General features: G+C 29.1%; 2 protein-coding genes across 4 annotated transcripts in view; both read right to left on the minus strand.

Annotated features, from left to right (window-relative positions):
- Nucleotides 1-13,273, minus strand: part of SNF4Agamma (SNF4/AMP-activated protein kinase gamma subunit) — a 50,238-nt gene extending 36,965 nt beyond the window's left edge. For all 3 annotated transcript variants that reach the window (XM_011504242.1, XM_011504243.1, XM_011504241.1), the window contains exons 1-4: nt 12,880-13,273; nt 12,288-12,790; nt 6,660-6,753; nt 6,282-6,592 (exon numbers count right to left, since the gene is read on the minus strand). In XM_011504242.1, the coding sequence (XP_011502544.1) occupies nt 6,282-6,592; nt 6,660-6,753; nt 12,288-12,790; nt 12,880-13,222 (1,251 nt within the window). In that variant the 5' untranslated portion in view covers nt 13,223-13,273. The remainder of the gene's footprint in view (nt 1-6,281; nt 6,593-6,659; nt 6,754-12,287; nt 12,791-12,879) is intronic.
- Nucleotides 13,274-17,880: 4,607 nt separating this feature from the next.
- Nucleotides 17,881-20,290, minus strand: Slmap (Sarcolemma associated protein). The gene is made up of 2 exons (XM_011504284.1): nt 18,556-20,290; nt 17,881-18,432 (listed from the first exon to the last, which is right to left on the minus strand). The coding sequence occupies exons 1-2, from the start codon at nt 20,179-20,181 to the stop codon at nt 17,899-17,901; spliced, it is 2,160 nt and encodes a 719-aa protein (XP_011502586.1). The 5' UTR covers nt 20,182-20,290; the 3' UTR covers nt 17,881-17,898.
- Nucleotides 20,291-22,676: the final 2,386 nt, after the last annotated feature.

A 22,676-nucleotide genomic window follows, 5' to 3' on the forward strand; every position in this document is an offset into this window, starting at 1 on the left:
GGGTTTAATATATTGAGAGAGACTTACTAAAAGAGAGATCTCCAAAAACGAGACACTTCAAAAAAGCGTAATATCACGAAAATACTACTAACTGAAAACTATCAAGAGTAAATATCAAGGCAGTTAAATATCACGAGTGATAAGGATTAAGAGAGTTAAGTATCGAGAGTAAATGAGTATTGAAAATTGCGCCCCTTATATACATTTGCTGACCATGAATTTTACTTGAATCCCTTCCCTTATTTTCTGTCCAATCAGAAACTCCTCCCTTATAGTGTGAGGACCTCTTTTGGCTTCGGAGTTAATTAAGTGCTTATTCGTCTCTGGGTCTTCATGATGAGCAGATCTCTGGTCGCTGCTGCCTCATGCGATAGCATGTAGGCGGCGGAAAGGGGGGGGGGGGTGCTGACACATCTGGTAACAGCATTGCAACTTGTTGACAGCGTGAAGGGGAAGGAAGGTCCGCTTACAGTAATGCTTGATGTAGTTGCCGAGCGGAACGAAAATGCAGATGTCAAAACTATAGGTTTTTCCGTGTTTATGGTATTGTTTTTCCAGATGTTTTATGACACTAATGCGTGAGAATTTTGAGCAAGCGAAGTTTTGAAATCCAAATACAAATTTTACGATGTTACTTGCCAGATGTTTTATTGTACTGACAAAAAAGGAAAAATGTTCTCGCATTCTCGAACACATACTTTACACGATATATTATTGTACAAAATGTATTTACCGTTCCGACTTGTTTTACCAAGACCGATTTGAAGGATACAAATTAATGCCATTGACAACTCATAGATCACGAGTGTTGTGTGATAGCGATGAAAGATCACAAGTGGAAGAAATATTATAATAATGCAATATAAATGTAGCTGATGTATGCTGTTTATTCTATTATTTATTCAATGACAAGACTTGACTAGTATTACGATTATTAATTATTGAAATAACTCTTGTGGTGGATGAATGTACACTCATCTATGCAGCGTGGTTTGAATATGAGCCCAGAATGGCGCGAAGTTTGATTCGTCGACACTCGCGTTGTTTGTATGAGCACGTGCGTATTTGGGTTATGGTTGTAATAGAGCGCAACACGTGTAGTTGTTCTTACTTGATATATATACTCGTATCGTAGCAAGCGTACCTTGTTCTGATATTTTCGCACTGGAATAAATTCATATGGAAGTAAAAGTTTGAAGGGCTGTTACCTGGCAAAGGATACTGCTATGTGTTGCGTCTGTTATGAGCGGTGAATGATTCGCTGCGTATATTCATAAGGGTCAGACTTTGAATTAAGGTGAGGGTTTGCCGACAAGACGCGCATCAGCTGGCGCGAACTTGGTGACGCGATTGGAATTTATTCCGCACTGTTTCTCTGGGGAGAGCCTCTTTGTCCTTAGTTGCTTGTCGATGACGTAATCTCTGAATCTTAGAGGTTGGTGAGTATTGTAGTAATGATACTACTTACGAAGACTACTAGTATACTTAATATCGGAACTTCCTTGTTCCTTCTTCAAAAGGGCTGTCACTGGACACTTGTCTTCGAACTCCGATATGGGAATACGTCTCCCGCCAATAGGACTTGTAATTATAGTTGTCTTGAACTACGTTAATATGAAACTTCCACTTCTTATTTCAATAAGTACTGTATTGAGTGTGTTTGAATCATGAAAGATGCGCCCCTTAAATACATTTGCTGACCATGAACTCCAATCAGAGACTCCTCCTTTACAGAGCAATGGCAACGCCTCTTGTAGGTTCATATTTAATTAAGGGCGTAGTCATCTCTTGGTCTTCACGGCAAGAAGAGCTCTCGTTGCCGCTGACGCATCTGGCGACAGCATGACAACTTGTCGACAGCGGGAAGGGGGGGGGGGCAACGTGTATTCCATAGCGTTTGAAGTAGTTACCCAACAGATCGAATTCGTACAGATGCCTAAAGAGTGGATTTTTCCTATGTTTATTGTCTTGTTTTTCCAGATTTTTTATGACACTACTGCTAGATGGTTGCGAACAAGAAAGTTTTGAAATCTAAATACAAATTTTCGTTGTTGTTTCACCAGATATTATATTGCATTGAAAAAGATCTCGCAATCTCGAACAATTATAAAATATCATTTAGTAGATATTTTTTATTATAAGCGATTCATTATAAGCTCCCGGACATTTACGTTTATAAACACAATTCAGTGAATTCGCGAAATTTCCTAAGCCGAAAACTCGAATTTACAATTATAATTCCGAATAACAATGCCGATGAACCTTCCAAGGCTATATCCTACTGACGTTACAACAATGATCGGCATAGCAACAGACACCGGTGCGCTATCGGCGTTGCAAGCTCTTATGAGAATATTTAATAGCAACGCTTGACGCGCAGCTTCACTGTGCCAGTAATAATTACGCAGTCACTAGGACGGGCTCACTATTCGATCTTCAAGCATTCATACTATAGTCATCACTCACTGTAGCTATACAAGTACGTAATCATCACGTATTAAACTAACAAACCAATAGTGACGCCACACTATCAGAATCCGTTAAACTAAACTTAAACTCATATACGAGAAGCGCTAGTGTAAACATAACCGAGAGTGAAATTATCAAAGCTACATTCATTAACGGATCACACTGACGACTAAAGCAGCAGCAACTCAGATCTTCTTTTAGTAAGCATGGGTTACAATAACGGCGGCTCTCACGTACCCTATAATTACACTGGCGGCAAAGACAGCAACGTCTCACTCGCTCCCTTGGCATGCACTGATAACTATAACGACACTTCTCGGAAGGGAAGGAGTCACGCCTCACATCACTAAGAGTAAACACACTCTCCTCAACACGTAAAACAATTGATGAAACTTCAACAATAATTCATTCAAACTTTCATTCATACACTTTTATGACCATTAACTATTATTATTTTATTGTATTTAATAAAGGACAGACAAGATACACATCCACCATCAACGGGAGGTTTTTAGTCTGATCCCAGACAACTGTCAAATATTATTTATCGTTTCTATTTAACAATAAAAAACATTTAGACAGAATTGAAATCTATAATATTTATTGTTTAGAATTTATAACTGTATAAACATGAAAACAAAATATTACATATTTGTACGAAAAGTAAATTAAGAAACGAAATCTTTGTATAAATCATTAATATATTAATTAATTTAGGAATAATTGTAATATTATAGAATATATCGGAGTGTGCATGTGCATGGAAGTATTCTCATATATGTGCAAAAACGTACATGGCTGTACGTAGACATACATTGATCGACATTGACGCAGTTTCCACGAATTTAAGAAAAAGTGGGTCATACGCACTGTACGACGCACGGCTCGCGCGCTCGGGCGAAAATTTATAAAAAAACTCGGCAAGTCCTACGACTCGTGTAAGAATAAGTGCAACAACGACGATGCTTTGTTGCCAGCTAAATAAACCGCCGCATGGATATATAAGACAAGAATGTGGCGCGCCTCGCTCTCTTGCTGAAAGCCTTTCTTGCTGACCGGCACATTTGCCGAACCACCCTCGCTCAACTGCGCTTGTGGCTAACATCTTGCCGTAACCCGATCTAACAGTTAACTCTCTTCCAGTTGAAGCCATGGCACACGGATCTCCATCTGCCCTTAGCAGGACCGCCGTGGAACGGTCGGTATTTTCAGTAGAGCCGCCACGGAACAGTCAAGCCTTCGGTTCCTGCGCGTATTCAAAAGGCTCATACGCTCATAGTAATCCTACTTCGCACTCACTTAACGGTAATTGCCGCTCAGTGTTTTAGCATATACTGTGACGACGTCACGTGGCCATAAATTCGGCAGCTTAGTAAATAATATACGTGTGCATTATTAAAATGAAATCAGCAGATTTAGTAATGATTTACAGTAAAGCCAATTGGAATAGTAATCAAAGGGGACATCAATTACGCAGCAATAACACACCTAGTCTGCAGCTCACAAGATACACTTTTTATTTTAATAAATAAGCTAGTCACACATCGCACAAGAATAAATCGGGCAATTTCACATTCTCTCAGTCGAACAAATGCTTCGACCCCGTAAAACCCCACAAGAGTCGATCGGGCAAACTTACGCTCTCTCGAACTAACACTTCGAAACCGGACAGGCCCTCAAACAGTCGACAGGTGATAAAGCACGCTCTCTCGAACTAACCCTTCCTCGTCGTGCATACCCCGAAAGTCGACACAATTGACGCAATAAGTCAAGTTCATTGTCAAGTCCAGACAACAGTCCAGACTAATCGACCATAAATATAAATCATTAAGTCCTTCAAAAGCTCGAAGGCTTATAAGTATTACTCTTGTGTGTGACTAACTCTTCTACTGCCCTTATAAATAATTAAAGACGCAATTGATTACTCAATAAATTCCATTAAACATCTTACACCAAGTATAGTTATTCCATATATCAAGTATAGTTATTCTATATATCAAACATACTTGATTCAAACACCATCTTCTCATTCTACCTCAAAGAGCATGATTGACTACACCTGCTGATATTTACAACATCAGCATTATATTTATAGCATTATTTCCTTTAAAATTATCCTGACGAGAGACTAATCCACTGAACTATTGAATTGGTAGTTCGAGCCATAAACTAAACCTTTAAAATCGAACATACATATATGTAGATGTGTGAAAGTGTAAACGCAATATCAGATTATTCTGTTATACATGATTATTCTCTTCCTTATTCTATCAACATAATATACCAATGTATTTTTTGTACAATTTCTTCTCTCTCCTACTCTTCGATACATTCAATATTAAGTTATGACGATTTTCACTACTTTTCTTTCTACAGCAATGAATTAATCTATGCATTTTATTCTTTTGTTTTGTTTTTCACCTATCGTATAATTTAATTATATATTACTAAATTAGCTAGTTTCACACTATTTAATGATATGGTATGAGCGCGCGAAGCATTGTTTGGTAAACATTGGCCAACGGACTCAACCAATGCTTCTAACCGAAAAATTCGAACATACGACTATTATTCCGAGAAATATTAGCAAATGAACCCCCAAAAATCTATGCGTAATTGACGTCACACCAAATTATGGCATAGTAACAGCCACCGATGTGCTATCGGCGCATCGATTTTGTCCGAAAATATTTAAGGAGCTGCACGCGCCGCGATCGCCACTCTGTTTGCACATTAAACAGTTCCCGCCACCACGTGCAAGTAACGCCGACTCTCATTCTGCATAGTATCTTACATGCGATTTACGCCCGCATGTAAGTAACGTCGAAGCTATTTCTTACCTTTACCTGTACACCGCGAGTTACGCTCGCATCGAGTACACGAACGTGTACCAACACCACCACTACCTTGGAGCTCACAGACACAAGCTGTGACGTCACACGGACGTTCTCCCACCACTTCGTGCACTACAGCTCACCCCTTCGCCGGCTGCCAAGACGGCACTAACTTGCCAAGAATACACGCAAAGACTCGTCGTTACTGCTACTACTGAAGAAACACTAATAAATTCACTACATCATAACTCATTATAATAATTAATAGATTATTAACTACTCATTACTTATTACATTAATAAAAGTAACTACTACAAACAGAAAGGACCGTATTGAATAATTGCATTGCCCCTGACATTTGCCAGCAAGCCTCCACTCACCAATCATAAGGAGGTTTTTAGTCTGATCCTAGACATTCACCTACCGTATAATTTAATTATATATTACTAAATTAGCTAGTTTCACACTATTTAATTAATTTATAATTAATACTAATTATTTTAAACAATAATAAAAAATGAATAAAAACACAATAAATAATTAATACTAAACTATTTAATAGAATGAAAGTTTTAAAGATAGTTTTTTTCATAACTTTGTAGTTTTGTTATTCAAATAGTGTTTAAAATAATCAATGCCTTACTAAATTTAAAAATTTTAAACATAACTACATAAAATAAAGTTTATAAAAGCAACTGACAATTGAAGTGTGAAATGTCAATGAAATACCTTGTGAAATATCATTATTCGTACTATCATTATATTAATTCAAATTATCATTTTAATTTGTTAATATGGAATAAATTTTAATAAACAATATTATAAATTAATATTAAAATATATATTAAATAAATATAATAATTGCACTACACTTTTTTTTATTTAAAAGATATACCTTCAATAAAAGATTAATTGGAATATTATATATATTAAAGTCGGTATTCGCTCATATGATGGTAATATCTAATAATGACGAACCTGTACAGCATTCTTCATATTAGTAATAATACTGGGTTTTTTTGCTTTACTTGCATCAGATTTACTTCTTGGACGGAAAGCATCGAAAATTATATTTTTTCTTGATGGGCTAGCAGTATCATCAATTGTATTGGTAATACTATTTTTCTTACGTTCTAAACTATTATTTTGACTAATCTCAGATTGAATATCCCAACATTTTCTAGTTATTTCGACATGTTGAAATGGTTGCGGAGTTGATTTACCCGAGACTGGAGCACTATTACCTAATGACGTTTTTTGAATTGTTCGTGAATGAGAACCCCAAGTACCTATATAAGTAATGAAATACATTATTTAAAATTTTCTAATAAATTTAAAAACCTGCTGATTTAGTACCTGCTCTTGGTCTATGACAGTACTCTTTTAAGGTAAGCATTGAATTATCCATGTCTTCTGTAATGATTGTTGGTAAAGGCTGTGAACCAAGCTCCTAAAGAAAAATAAAATAAAATCATTTTCAAGTGAAGTATATATCACAAATATTTTATATTTTACATTTCTATTTTTTATTATAAATTTATTTCATATATATATTTATTTTCTCATTGATGAAACACAATGAAAGAGTTTATTTTACCAAATAAATTCAGTCGAACTTTATAACTTATCTGTTTTTACTCAAAAGTAAACTAAAGTTTTCTTTTCGCAGAAAAATTATTTTAAATACATGTTTGTAATGGTTAATTGAAATAGAAATTCCTTATATAGGTGAAATAAAAATTATTTGAATTTTAAATTTAGATAATTTAAAAAAATTAATTTTAATAAACAACGAACATTTTAATACAATCACTAATTCGAATCATGGGACATATTTTGTACACTCGTAAATATGAAAATTTTTTTAATCTAATTATTGTTTTCAAGATCAAATTAAAATAAGAAAAAAATAAACAATTGTGGTAATGAGAAAATAATTTATTTTTAGTATTTGTTTGAGAATAAGACTTCGTTTAGTAAGGCAATAAAATATCTGACAAGTAATGTCATGAAAATTGTATTTAAGACTTCAAAACTTTCCTGCACATAATTATTTGTACTAGTGTCGTAAAACATCTGGAAAACTCTAGCGGAACGTGCTCATACTCCCAGTGCAGTAGAACCTAATGGGTTTACTGCTGCGAGAACCCCAAAGTAGATTCAGAACGAATATCAGATATGCGTGAAGCATGGAGTACAAATATTTACTGCAACCCAAAACCCGTACGTACTACACATGCAATGACCATACGTGCTCACTCGGCCTCATCTGGTCGATCGTATTGGAAATATGGAAATTCTTCTAGCCAAGTCCCAGAGAGGGATGAGGCAACCAAAGAGAGGTGACCAATGGAAAAGGCTCGCCACCTTCCGACACTTTCCCGATTAGCAAATTCGGAACTGAGCCCGAAAGGAAATGGAAATGAAGGCGTGCATAATCTATTGTGCGACCCAAGATCAACCACTGATTGGTTAATTAATAAAGGAAGAAGGGATCCCAAGTGGAGCGGGATCAGTGAACCATTTAAGAAGGGACTACGTAATGTACCCTCACTTACTCTTTCCAAATACTTCTTACAGTATAAGGATAAGTCACGACTTACTCTTACAGTGAAGGATAAGTCACGACCAACTCTCACGGAGGAGGACCGGAGAGATGAGTCGTTTAGCTAGCTGAGTTTTAATAATAAGTTCTTTCCACTATTGTGAATTAGTGTACAGTTGAATTGATCTCATCAAGACTGGATTGCGTGGGACCTGACCACTTGTGGTCTCACTTGGAGACAAGGAAGAACTGAAGGGTTGCAACATTGCAAGGGAACGTAATAACAAGCCATCGAAGAGAGACTGGAAAATCACGATACACTGCAAGTAAGTCCTTACAGCTAGTACTCATTCTTGATTTCTCGGCTTATGTAGAAGACGGACGGATAAAGTCCAACTACGGAAGCTTCCCGGACATACTCTTGAACAAGACCAGCTATAAACGCTACATTGGCTTCTCAATCCCTCCAACTACAAGTTGTTCCCGCACAGCTTGGCATAATCTCTATTTAGGCTCTCTTACGACCTATATTTATGGGCAACTGCACACGTGTGGAATTGACACACAATATCTATTGTAATGTTCGATCAGAGCACTACAATAACCATAACCTCTTAGTGATAATATTCAATAGATTATAACCTGCTTCATTCATAGTAAATATATTTCAACACCACAAGATTATCAAGAAATATAAAGTTCGTCTGTAATTCACCATTTTGTAAATCAATTCAAATAAATAGAAATAATAAAGACATGTGTTAATTATTAATCAGTGCATTCACCCTTTACTTGCCCGGCAACCCCACATAACATCTAGTGGGTTTTATTGTTCTACGTTAATTATTGCACGTTTGGCTAACGAGTTAAATTGAGGGATTATTTTCCGAACATTTGGTCCTTCGAGCCGGATTAGTGAAGGTTGGTGTATGGTTTAGTATTGACACACTAAAGAGAACGATTTATCAAGTAATAGAAAAACATCTTAACCATCCATATTATCCAAGATTTAATTATATACATCACTAAACAAGCAAGGGAAAGCAGTGATGAATGGCAGCATCAATTGCGAGTGGAGCAAGAGTCACTCGTAGTGCTACCAAGGAAAGACTATCCAACGAACATATGTTCAAGGCATCAGGACAGTTTAATCGGATAGCAATTATCAAAACATTGATAGAAAGTCTTCCCACATCTCACTTAGAGGCAGACATTGATGAAATAATATGCATAAATGAAGCCATTGATGAAATTCATAAAATGTCCAATACGGCACATCAGTACATTGAATCAACTTGGCCATCGATATTTATCACTCATGATTATTTCACATAAAATGTACAAGAAAGGGGAAGCAATGATGATATGGCAGCATCAATTACGAGTGGACCAAGAATCACTTGTAGTGTTGCCGAAGAAAGACTGTCCAACGGACATGCTCTTGTTGCAGCAGGACAAGTCAATAGGATAGTCGCAAACAATGCAGAAGGGTGTGACAGTCCCAAGCAAGCTGCCCACCTAAACATGCAAAAACTCCTTACTACCGCCACCTCAAAACCCAGGTCTTGTTGCATCAGGACAAGTCAATAGGATAGTCGCAAACAATGGAGAAGGATGTGACAGTCTCCAGCAAGCTGCCCACCTAAACATGCAAAAACTCCTTACTACCGTCACATCAAAACCCAGAATCACCCTTGATAAGCCTCAGATATAGTATTGACAAATCTTGAGGAATCCAAGGAGTAAACCTCAAATTTCAGTTACAACAACATGATTTAACGATCTCAAAACATCTTGTGTAGTGACACCTCCTATACAAGAAACCATTGAAGAAATCGCATCTTTACATTAGATCAAGAAAATTCTACAACACTAATAATAAGTTGTATCATAAAAACATAATTAAACTAAAAAGAGGGAATAATCTGTAATAGTGTTTACCTCACTGTAAAGGGCAATCACAATGAAATTAACGGTTAACTAACGAATTAAATCAACTTGTGTTCACTGTCGAAAGGAATCATCTACTGATAAATTGCAACAATCACGAAGTCGCTAATCACAGATAAAGGGAGCAACAAGCAATTTATTGAAATAGTCCAAAGAGTGTAGATAGCATAACGAAAAACAACACTACCACACCACGCGAGTCTTAAGGTATGGTCAATCACATCAGCATTCTCAAGGCCACACATTCGACACAGAAGTGTCAGTATCATTCCGATTATTTACTGACAGTATTAGCTGAAGAAGAAAAACTATAGTTTTACGAAAACTAGCATTAGTAGTTTCGATTCTGTGCTTCACATACCCTTTAGAACAAGACAATCAATCACGTGGTCAGGCTTTCATAAAATTTCACATCTCGCGTCTTGCTCGCGATACTCAGTTTCATATCTCGCGTCTTGCTCGCGATACAACCTATTGAAATTTATAATTCGCGCTATGCTCGCGATACATATAATTTTATAATTCGCGTTATGCCCGCGATACATACAATTTCACATCTCGCGTCTTGCTCGCGATACTCAGTTTCATATCTCGCGTCTTGCTCGCGATACATACAATTCATATCTCGCGTCTTGCCCGCGATACAATTTCATATCTCGCGACTTGCCCGCGATACAACCAATTGAAATTTACAATTCGCGTTATGCCCGCGATACATTATAGCTTTATAGCCTTTATAGCAGAAAAATCACAAGAACACATCTTTTGAATAATCCAACAGAATATTTATTTCTACACAACAGTGCAATATTATTATAATTGTTTACACTCATTAAATCTTGTTTTAAAATAAATATATTATATTTTTCAGCCTTGTCCGTTATTGATTTCCTTTAAAAATTATCCTGCCGAGAGACTAATCCACTGAACTATTGAATTGGCAGTTCGAGCCAAAAGCTAACCCCTTTAAATCCGAACACCCGTGATACATACAATTTCATATTTCGCGTTATGCTGCAATACAAACTCAAATTTCATATTCGTGTTATACCCACAATAGATTCAAGTTTAACTCGCGCTGAAGCTCTACGACACTCAAGCTCGTGGTCAGCTCCTCATAAGCACAAGTTCGCATTATGCCCGCGATCCAATCAAGCATCAAGCTTTCGCATATATCCACTATAGACATATTCATATAAGTAAGCTGATTTTTTAGCTACACAGCGCACATTGTAATCGATTCTGCAAAACCGACAAGGTACAAGCTCAAATTCTTACAACCAAAATATAATTCACTATACAAGGCAACAAGCCGCCGACAAGCAATATGTCAACGAGAGGATTAAGATAGGATCAAAGGAGATGTTTAATCTCCGGACAAGAAATAAGGCATATGAACCTAGTCATACCTAACTCAAAACAAGTGGGACCTCAATAAAATCATAGGCATATAAGACAAACAAAGAGGTACCATACCAGTTGACAACAGTCGACAACACCTGCAGAAGAATATTTCAGGACTAAGGAGAACATGAAACTTCTTCATTCACTCAACTAAGCATAATTGGTCAAGGGAAGATTTAATGAAATTCTTTAGATAAAGGCAACCCACCCTTGTCAGATATTTTATTGCCTTACTAAACGGAGTCTCTCATTCTCAAATATATAGAATTATTTGTATTCATGATTTCATTAATTTTAGATTTCCTTTTTGCATGATTATTTTAATTATCCTATATTGACAGTTAATTACTGTACGAACAGCTTCTGTAACAACAATGCTTAAAATAATTATAAATATTACTTAATTGTACATTAATAGCAACTAAAAAGTCATAAATAGTATTTTAGTATTGCAGAAAAAAACATATATGCATACAGTACAATATATTGATACGTGGTGACAGATAATCAGTTGATCTAATACAAAATTGTACTTAATCATAATAATATATATATATATATATATATATAATTACTTTTTATTTTTAAATATTTTTGTTATATACAATACTTTATTTGACCAAAATTGTATTGTTTTACATTTTACTAAATTATTAATTAATATTTATAATTATAATTACTTATATTGTTTTTATATTCATTTAAATCACACAACAATATACTAATTTAACATTTTAATTATTTATGTATAAAAACGGTTTATAAAGAAAAGTTTATTCAATTTCCAAAAGAACGTTAAATTATGTTTTGTTAAATATATATAAAAATGGAACTTATTGCTAATCAGTTAAATTCTCTATATTTATAAAAATAAGTTTAATTTAATCCATCCATGAAATATTTTAGTATATACATTACAGAATTATCTTCAATTGTTGGAATTTAAAATATTTAAAAACCTGTTATAATCGAACATATATATTTATTTACTTGGATTAAGAAATATTGAACTATGCATTGTTACCTATCTAACATAGATTTATAAGTTGTGTATCACTTGCAAATGAATTAATAATGTTACTTACCCGTTTTTTTCTTTCATGTGTACAGTCAATTCTCCGAACCCAAATTTCTTCAGTTGAATCATAATCGAGAGTACTCGAACTACTCGCTTCACTTTTCATTTCAACAAGACTTGAGTCAAAAAATCTTTTATCAAAATGAGGACTTGGAAATGGACTTATTTTTAAAAATGTCATACTATTAGAATATGAAGGAAGATCTGTTTCAGGAAAAATCATACCAGGCCCGGTAGTATTTCTTCTATATAAAGGTGGCTTGATTGATGTCGGCGATGTCACAGTGTGTGTCATAAATCGGTTTAACGATGTACATGGTGATCGTAAATCTAATACAGTAGAATTTTTATTTGATTTCTGATCTATTCGTTCTAAACTTGACTTTTCAAACAATGTAGAACTAGCTATGTTTGATAAATATATTTCACTTTTCTCTTCGTAATCTTGATTTTCTATTTGTTGACTTTTACTTTCAGTTTCAGTATAAATCTCGTTATCAGTACCTTTTCCTAAAAATAAAAAAAATTGCTTATAATAAATCAATTTGAGACGCAATATAATTCAAAATTAAATTTTGATCTATAAGTAATTATTATACCTTCTTCTGTCTCGTATTCATCTTCTTCTCGACATTCTGATAACCGTCTACACCACGGATATGGACTATGAGCTTGATTTCTTGAAGGTAAGCGATTGACGTGAGATAGAAAATAATGATGAAAAAAACTATCTACACCCTCTGAATCTTCTCCCGATGATTGTAGCATATCTTTTAGCGCAGCAAGAGAAGTAATTGTATTATAATTAATTGCAGATACTAAATCATCTTCAATATCACTTTCATCAGTTGTTTCATCATTCTGATTTTCTTCAAATTGATCTACATTAATTATTTGTGTCATACAAGATTTATTAGATTCTGAATTAAACTTCTCAATCATTAATTGCGAATTTATTTTTGATTCGTTTTTTAAACTATTATTTAATGAAAAAATATTTTGATTATCTTTTTCTTTTTTTGTATCGTATTGATTTTTATTTTCTTTGTAAATTGCTTCATCAAATCCTTCATTTTTAAATTGTGACATACTTTTGTCATTTTTTTGTTCAGCAACTATTGTAGATCTATGCTGTTCTGTTATCTTTAAATCATCTGATGATTCAAATACTTCTTGTTTTTCTTTTGATTCTCCACTTACAAATTTAATATTCTTTCTATTTTGTGTCGTTTTTTTTTCATTGATTTTTATATTAATATCTTTTATCTTAGTCTCCATGTATGATTATTCTTGAAAATTATAAAATATTTTAACAATTTTTATATCTATTTATATGTGTAAATATAATATTTCAATTCTTATGCAAAATAATTAAAGTAATGCAAGTAGTGCACATTAAGAAAAAAAAATTAATTTGTATTAAGTACTTTTAACACAGTAGAATTAACAAATATGCATTACTCAACCAAAATATAGATAATAATACTTGGTTACATATATCATTCTAATTAATTTTCATAATATAATTTACTGCTACCTTCATTAGAGATTCTGATAGCTCTATTATTATTACACGAATACAATAATTAGATTACAATAAGAATACAGAAAAAGAAACCTCAATATGGTATTAAAATTTTAAATACACGTTCATCTGCTTACTATTAATTGACTCATACATTTATTTAAACATTTTATTAAATAACTAATTCTTTAAAGTATTTTTACAACCTACTTAATAAAATTACCTAATTATCAATTACAATTTCTATTAAAATTACAATACAAAATAAAATTCAAAGGATATAAATCTTATTGAAAGCTTATATATCAGCATACTTTTTATATTTAGTCTTGGGACTAAAATAAGAAATATAATATTATAAATTTTACTTAAAAATCGAGAATTTTTATCTATTGTATAAACATTATAATATAAATATTGCTATTTTTTAATGGAAACAATTTATTATATATAATTATCTTTAATAATACAATACAATACACATAAACCATGTAGGAGTTGAAAATTATAAAAATATTTTAGACTCTTTAATTTATAACTACAAAATCTAATAATTATGTTAGCAAAATTTTATATTTTGAGATATGATTAACTGCATATTTTCACTTAATGCAAGTGCTCAAATCATATATAACAACTTTAACTATATGAACGGTACACAATTATTGATAATGTGAAAATGTTTAATTTTATATTAATTATTTTTTATTCTAATTAAATAAAATTTTTTAATGAAATATGAATCTTGCATTCATCAGCAATTATCTTTATTGCTCTTACTTTACCTAGGCTAGATAATATCTGCATAAATTAAAACCTTTATTAAAATTATTCTATATAAGATTAAGATATTAAAATAAATTAAATTTTTAGTATATTTAAAAAATAATTAAAATAATTAAAAATAATAATTAAAAGAAATAAAAAAAAACTAAAAATAATATCTTTATTTGAAATTAAATTTAATAAAATCTAGTTATGAGAAGTTTTATATACTCACATGAAAAATATCAATAAATGAAGATTTTTTTATAAATTTAGGTTACTAAAAGCATAAAAATGAATCAGCATGAGTATTTAGTAAATTTGAAGTAGGCATTAAAAATTAAAAATTTATATATATATATATATATATATATATATAAACTTTACATTTATATTCCAAAAACTGTTTTATAAATGTTTAAAACAAGCAGAAGCTAAATAGATTGTAGTCATTAATATATTCATTTAGGACAAATTAATTGTTTTCTAATTTAGATATCATTTTAAATTACATTAAATTTTCTGCTTTATTTTTTTATTAGTAACTACAATTTAATTTTTTTATTTTCTTACTTCAATATTCACTGAAATTCGTAACTTAAGGTTCTTCATTTAAAGGACATTCCATATAAACTCTAAATCGTCTGCTATACTGACATTACTCAAAGTCTTCTTCCTGATTAACAATTAGTGAGGTCACTTTTAGTTTAGTTTTGTCTTTTTGTTGATTGCTCGTAATTTTCTTACTCGATCTGTCCAATCACCGTACCTTTTACTATGTCGATCCAGAAAACTAATCTACTTAAGTATTGCTAATTTTGTTCCCTTTAATATAAATATATATATACTTATGCAGTTGTACAGCTTTACATATGCAACACACGTCATACGATGTAATGATAAATATAAATATAAATATAAATATCATATTAATGCCAATGCGCAGATTAATATTCGCAATTATATTAGCAAAAACGCGGTAGAAAATTACGAAAAATTATTACTTATAATGCAGTTTGTCACTCATAATTAGTGGTATACTTATATATTATAATTCAATTATTATCAATTTTATAGGATGTCAATGTATTCAAATTATAAAATTGTATATGATTGTAATACATAACCTAAAATTATATTTTTATTTTACAACAGTCCAGTAGATGATAATAGATATAAATTTCTTTAATATAAGTTTTTAAGCTAGAAGCTTTTTATTAACATTAACAATAATACATTTTTATTTCTTTTCAAAAATAATTGTTTTTTTTTAATAGTAATATATGTATGAAAATTAACTTAAGAAGTTTATCATCTTAGCACAGTTCAAGCATTTTATTTAATTTTATCAAAATCATAATTTAACAACTACATTATATTTATTTAGTAAATTTATTTTCAAATATTAAGTATATTGGTCTTGAATTTATACCTTGATAACTATTTAAATAATATTTAATAGTATTTAATTTCATAGTAGATAAATATACTTGAAAAAATATCTTCTTCATGTTTTAATTTATTACATTTTATTAAAATATTTTTTATAGAATTTCTTAATATTTATCTTTTATTTATTTTCATAATTCGTTAAATTAAAATAATATAAATATTTTATAATTATAAAATATTAAAAATTATGATAGTTATAAAACAAAAAGTATATTTTAGAAATTTTTATATATTATACAAAATTATATTTGTTTATAAACATTAAAAAAATTTTAAATTAAGTTTAGAAGATGGAATGATACAAATCTCTCACTTAATATTGTCTAAATTTTTAATTATGAAAGAAAAATTTAATAAACAAATGAATAAACAAAACTAATAAAAAATAACAAATACATCAAATTAATTACAAAAAATAAGTTTAATTATACTAATTTGATATTAATTGCATTAAGATTTAGTTCTCTGTGGTAATATTAACTGTATCCATATGGTTTGAACTTTGTAAATTTAATAAAAAGTTTAAGTATAATACTTCAATTGTAAAAAGAATGTTGAAAACCCTTGTGATATTATTACGAGAATAATATTGTAATGCATCAACTGAAAAAATTATTTTAATTGGTAGCTATATTAGGTTAGATTCTATCAAAACTAAAATATAGAATTCACTAATTTTATTTATTATGAAATATGAAATAAATGTATCTAAATTGATTTGAAAATCAAATTTATTGGGTTCATTGTTTTAATTCAATAATTAGAAGGTGTGCAAATCCATCTAATTTAGTGAATAAACATAAATAAAATTATATTTAGATTACATTAATGTATTCAAATATTTAATTTTTATAATTTACACTTTTATTTAATGTGAGCATGTACCATTCAGATTTTTATGTTTACATTAATTAAAATATTATCTGGCCTTGTAATTAAATTTAAATGTAGATATTTATTGTTAGAATTAACAAAATATTTATTTAATATTGCAAGCAAAATATACAATAAAAATCAATAGAAAATTATTATTCTCATTTAGTATGTTACATTATTTATTATAATTTAAAAATTTTAAATGGCTATACAAATAAAAATTATAATCAATTTCATTAAAAAATCTATTCGCAATAAACTTATGATTTATTTAATTATTAATATTTATATAAAGGAACGAAATAATTTATTCTCTTGAATCACAGAAAATTAATTTTCCTTAATAATTAACAGATCTCATGAATTATCATGTATATTACCTAATACAAAGTATTAGTAATAAGTTCCCCAAATTTATAAATGCTACTAACATTATCAACAGACCATTAGTAGAGGAAAGTAGATCAATAAATTGATTTAAATAGATTCCATGGATATAAAGGTTTACTAAAACACTAATAGCAATAAGTCATTTAAAATAATATATAATTCAATAAAGTTAAGATGAAATTAAAAGAATAAAGTTATAAGAGCATTTTTAAAAATATTTTACAATAGTCAATAAGCATACATATTGTTTTAATATTATTTTCATCAATAAAATTTTATATTTTTAGAAAATCTAGAAAATGTTTATAAAATTTTTTTGTTTCAATTAATTTTTTTAATTAAAAAATATATGATAAGATTATGGCATATATTAAAAATATTTGTATTGTATATGTAAATTTTGTTGACTAAAGGTCTTAACTATAAATTATATATGAAAAAAATTAAGAAATAAATTAATTTTGCTATTTCAATGGCAAATTTAGTAAAAAAACATAAAATAATGTGCCTTAAATATTATGTTAAATTGATCTTATTTATAGCTAAAAGAAATTTTTTTATTTTATTCAGAAATAAACTTTAAACAATTATATAAATAACAAATTTGTTATTACAATATTTTCTCTAGTATCATACAAATTAATGCAAAGATAATTGGTACAACATAGTATATAGGCACCATATAAGTAGTATTTATGAAATCTTTACATTGAGTTTTAAGATTTATATACTTTCTAACTATATTAGCTTTTTCATCAATAGTTGCATTATATTTTTCTTTAAGTATTACTAATTGTTCACTTAACTCTTGTACTTGTAGATTATCATTTATAACTTGATACTTTTTTAACTTATCAAAGATTATAATATTGGGTTCATAAGTAAGCCAGTTTTTTAAATCTTGTAACTCTTGTAGAATAATATAATTTACATTATCATTACTTACTTTTAAAGAATTTGATAAATGCATTATATTTTGTACTATAAAATCTTGAGAATTTTTACTAACTATTAAATTGTTTACAATTAATGGTTTCAAAATATTAGTTGTAAAACTGTCAAGTAAAAGAACTTGTTGAAGTGTTAATTTTGTTTGTTTTGGCAATAATTTATTTTTTATTTCAATAATAGTATTTTTTTTTTGTGTTACTTGAATAATTTGTTTTGACAATTCATTATCAAATGTATTATAGAAATCAAGACAATTGATATCCAAATCACAATTACTTTTAAAATCTTTATGACCAAAATTATCTTTTTTAATAGCAAATTTCAATATTAATTGAATAGAAGCAATATTATCATTCTCATTATCACTAATATTCTCATCAATGTTAGATATTAAAGCATTTTCATATAATTTTTTAATTTCAATCGTATTGTCATAATCCAAAATAAGAGAATTGTCAATATCTGATAAACTAGATTTAGATTTAGATCCATCTATTAAATCCTTTGAGTCTAAAATAGTCTTTGATTTTAATAAAGTATTACTAGATGCAAGTGGTAATATAAATTTGCAATTATTATATTCCAATGTAGTAGTCGTGGAATGACAGCTCCTTGTTAAATTATCATTAATACAGAACGCTTTACTGAATTTTGAATAATTGTCAATAGAATTAAGTTGATTTCCTTGTTCAAAGTTATCAACTAAAATTTCATAATTCACAGCATCTAAAAAGAGATATTTCCATTTGCTTAAAATATTATCAATAATATTAGCAGGGTTTAAAAAATCTTTTTCTAGATACATGCTATTTTCATTTTTTATGTTCTGTACAATTTGCATGTAATTTCTTAATGCAGTTATCTGTTTTTGAATATTAATTTTATTTGATATTAATTCTTTTATATTGAATTTTAAGTTCCTTTCAATATTTTTTTGATCTTCAAGTGATTTAAAAAATTCTTGCTTATCCTTTTCTGCTTGTTGTAATACTTCTTTTAATTCATGCTTGGTATTATTTAATTTATCAGTTGTATCTTGTAAAGTTTGTTTAACCTTCATATATTTAATTGTAAGTTCTTGTAATTCATTCTGATTATCTTTAATTATATTATGTAAAATTTGCATTTCATCTTCAGTCTCACTTAATCGACATTTTAATATTTGTACTTTTCCGATACTTTTACTTATTTCTTGTACTTTTTTTTGCAATAATTCTTTAGTAGCATTTTGGTATAAAGCTTTGTCTTCCAATAAATTTACTAATTCGATTCTTAATTTATCCTCTCCAAAATTTTTAGAATATGCTATCACTTGACTCTCAAGTATCTCTAAGCGAGACAATAGACAATCTTCCAATACTAATGCCTTCCATGATTGAAGAGCAGCAATTTTTGTTTGTTCTAATAATATTTGCATGTATTCAAGCTTAATTCTTAATGCACTTTCTCTACGCCCAGCTTCTTGTATAAACTGATTTAATTTATATAAATCTTCGAAAGTAATATTTATGTAAGAATCAGAATTTGAATGATTTTCTTTTGCTTCTTTACCACTTGCTAAATAAAGTTTTAAGGTTGCTACTATACATCCATGCGTGACTTTTGCTTTTGGATTATTTTCAACCACATCTACACCAAATTGTACAACATCACCAGAATACACATCGTGTGTTGCTGATTCTTCTCCAGATGGACTGAGACGCCTATTATTAATGAAAGTGCCATTACTGCTCTTGGTATCTTTTAAATAAAATTTACCAGAGTCATACCATATAATTGCATGATTTCTAGACAAAACTTTACAATCAAATATTGCATTATTAGTAGCAGCTCTAGCTCTAGCAACTGAACGTCCAATTTTAATAGGTTTTTCAAAAAATAAATTTCTTTCTTTAAATGGATAAGAATTACTGTGACAAATCAAACTTCCTCTTGCATACATTTTCTTTCGTGGTTAAAATCCGAGGCATATTGCATCCAGCAATCAATAGTTATAACCATAGCAATAAATATTAATGTTTACTATTAAAAAATTAGATTGAAAATATTTAATAATTATTAATAATATAGAAAATAATATACAGAATATGTTAAATATACTAAATATAATCGCGTTTTTATATATATTCTTATTTATTTTTTCGTTATAAAGATTTTATCTAATATAGGAAAATATAATCTAAAAAGTATATATGCTTTTTACGGAGTTAGATAAATAATCTGATAATCAAAAATTACACTATAGTAGTAATGTGAGGCTGGATAGTTTTGTTGATTCTGCGTAATAACTTTATGCTGATTGATTGTCATATAGGCGCTATTTTTAAATTTTTTTTACAGGATTTAGAACAATTATCATAGAATTAAAATTAAACTTTTTTTATCTGAATTCTATAATATATTACATAATGATTTAACTAAGTGTTATATTTATTATATGAAATATTATTTTCATTATTTTAATTCTGTTAATTATCTATAATAGACAAAAATGTATCAATTTCACGATTTAATTATGAATTTTAAAACACGTGTAATAAATGTTTAAAAGATATTATTTTTTTAATTGCGTATATATACATTTATATTACTATGATCAAAATTAAAAATATGTTTATGAAGAATTTTCGCCGATAAAAACATAATTTATGGAAATTCTTTAAACAAGTGTCAGTTTTTAAAAAAACCACGTCGAGCTTTTTACATTTACCCTTACAAGTTCTACAGATTTTGTAAGTAATAATGAAATTAACAAGTTCTACAAATTAATGAAATTAATAATCAGCTTGTAAAGGGGTCTATTTTCTTAAATCTATTACAACTGAAGTCTTTTTTCAATCATGAATATCCGTGTAAACGAAAGCACCTATTTATGTTTTTCTATTTTTATACACGTGTTCATTTGGTTACTTGCTTAAAAATTGAATGTGTTGTTAACATGTTATTTAATCTATGCTCATAAAGGCTGTATGTATATAATATTATTTACTATGTAAATAGCACACAAATTTACAATCCTACACGGATTATACTTTTTTAGGCGGCACGTAATTAAAAAAATTTAATGGTAAAAAAAAAATTTCTTCATATTTGATATTTCTATTAAGCCTCTCAATATTATATCTCTGAACAATTACATATTTTCAGATTTTCAGTGCTTGATGCTTATTTTTATCAGATTTCTTACTATTTCCTTTCTAGCAATAATCAATTTACATGAAAATCTTATTATTAATATTACCAATATATCGCTCAGTATAAAAAATATAACATGGGATAACACATTCACTTCTCTAAATTTCTACGCAAATTATATTAATAACTGTAAATACATTTTGGACATTTAAAATTTTAAAAATTGTGAAATTCATTGTTGACATGGAATATTTTCATTATTAAAAATTATCAGAAAAGGTATTTGAATCTTTCTGCAACAATTTATACTTAATATTATCAAGTGTGCTTGAAAGTGTGATTTAAAAGTAATTTTGCAATTGTGACAGATACTATTTTCACATGTTTTAGTATTGAGACACTATTTACTTACTCTTCCTCAAAAGCTTATCAAGAATTATTACTTGCAAACAAACTCTACATAAATAAACTGAAAAGATTGTCTTTTAATGTATTTTTTATAAATTTATTATACGTAAAACCAAATTGTTACCTTTCAAAGTTTTTTATGAATTTAGATATTTGGAATCATGGAAAATTATATTAGAGTTCTTATTAATTAGAATCTGCAGTTATAAAAATTGATATGTAAAAAAAAAACAATTATGTTCCAGTTCTGTAGAATTCTTCTTGTAAACGTGTTATTTAAATAAAATAAAAGATAACAGTCAAGTAACAGAAATTTTAATTTAATTAATTAAATTATTAAATTATTTGTATTATCGAAAATCGGTTGAAAATGTTAAACATTTAATTTTTTAAAAACAATATGTCAGAATATTAATAAATAGCAGTTACAAATAAATAAATATGTTTTAAAAAATTGTAATAAATATTTGTAGTAGAACAATTTTTTATTTTATTATAGAAAATGCAGAATTGTAAATAATTCAAATTTATTTTACTGAATGACTATAAACTCAATTTTTAAATTCCTGAAGGTCAACAAAATAATTAAATATTAATTTATTGATAGATAGAAAATATCGTAGATAACATTGTTTAAAGCCATGTTCTTACAATGAAAATCAATTAAGATCTTAGATCAAAAGTCATTGTAATAATTCATTGTAAAATATTCTTTAATCACAAACTAAGTAACTGACATAACTGCTTTCATTCGTTGAAACTAAGTAAAGTAAACAAGTCATCACCACTGTCATTTCGCAAGTTTAGAATACTAAATATTTGCACTATATTGTAATTAGTATGAAACATTTAAATTACAATAATTATTAAAAATGATTATTAAATATTTATTGC

The sequence above is a fragment of the Ceratosolen solmsi genome, unplaced genomic scaffold (genome assembly GCF_000503995.2).
Source record: "Ceratosolen solmsi marchali unplaced genomic scaffold, CerSol_1.0 scaffold19, whole genome shotgun sequence".
Lineage (NCBI taxonomy): Eukaryota > Metazoa > Arthropoda > Insecta > Hymenoptera > Agaonidae > Ceratosolen > Ceratosolen solmsi.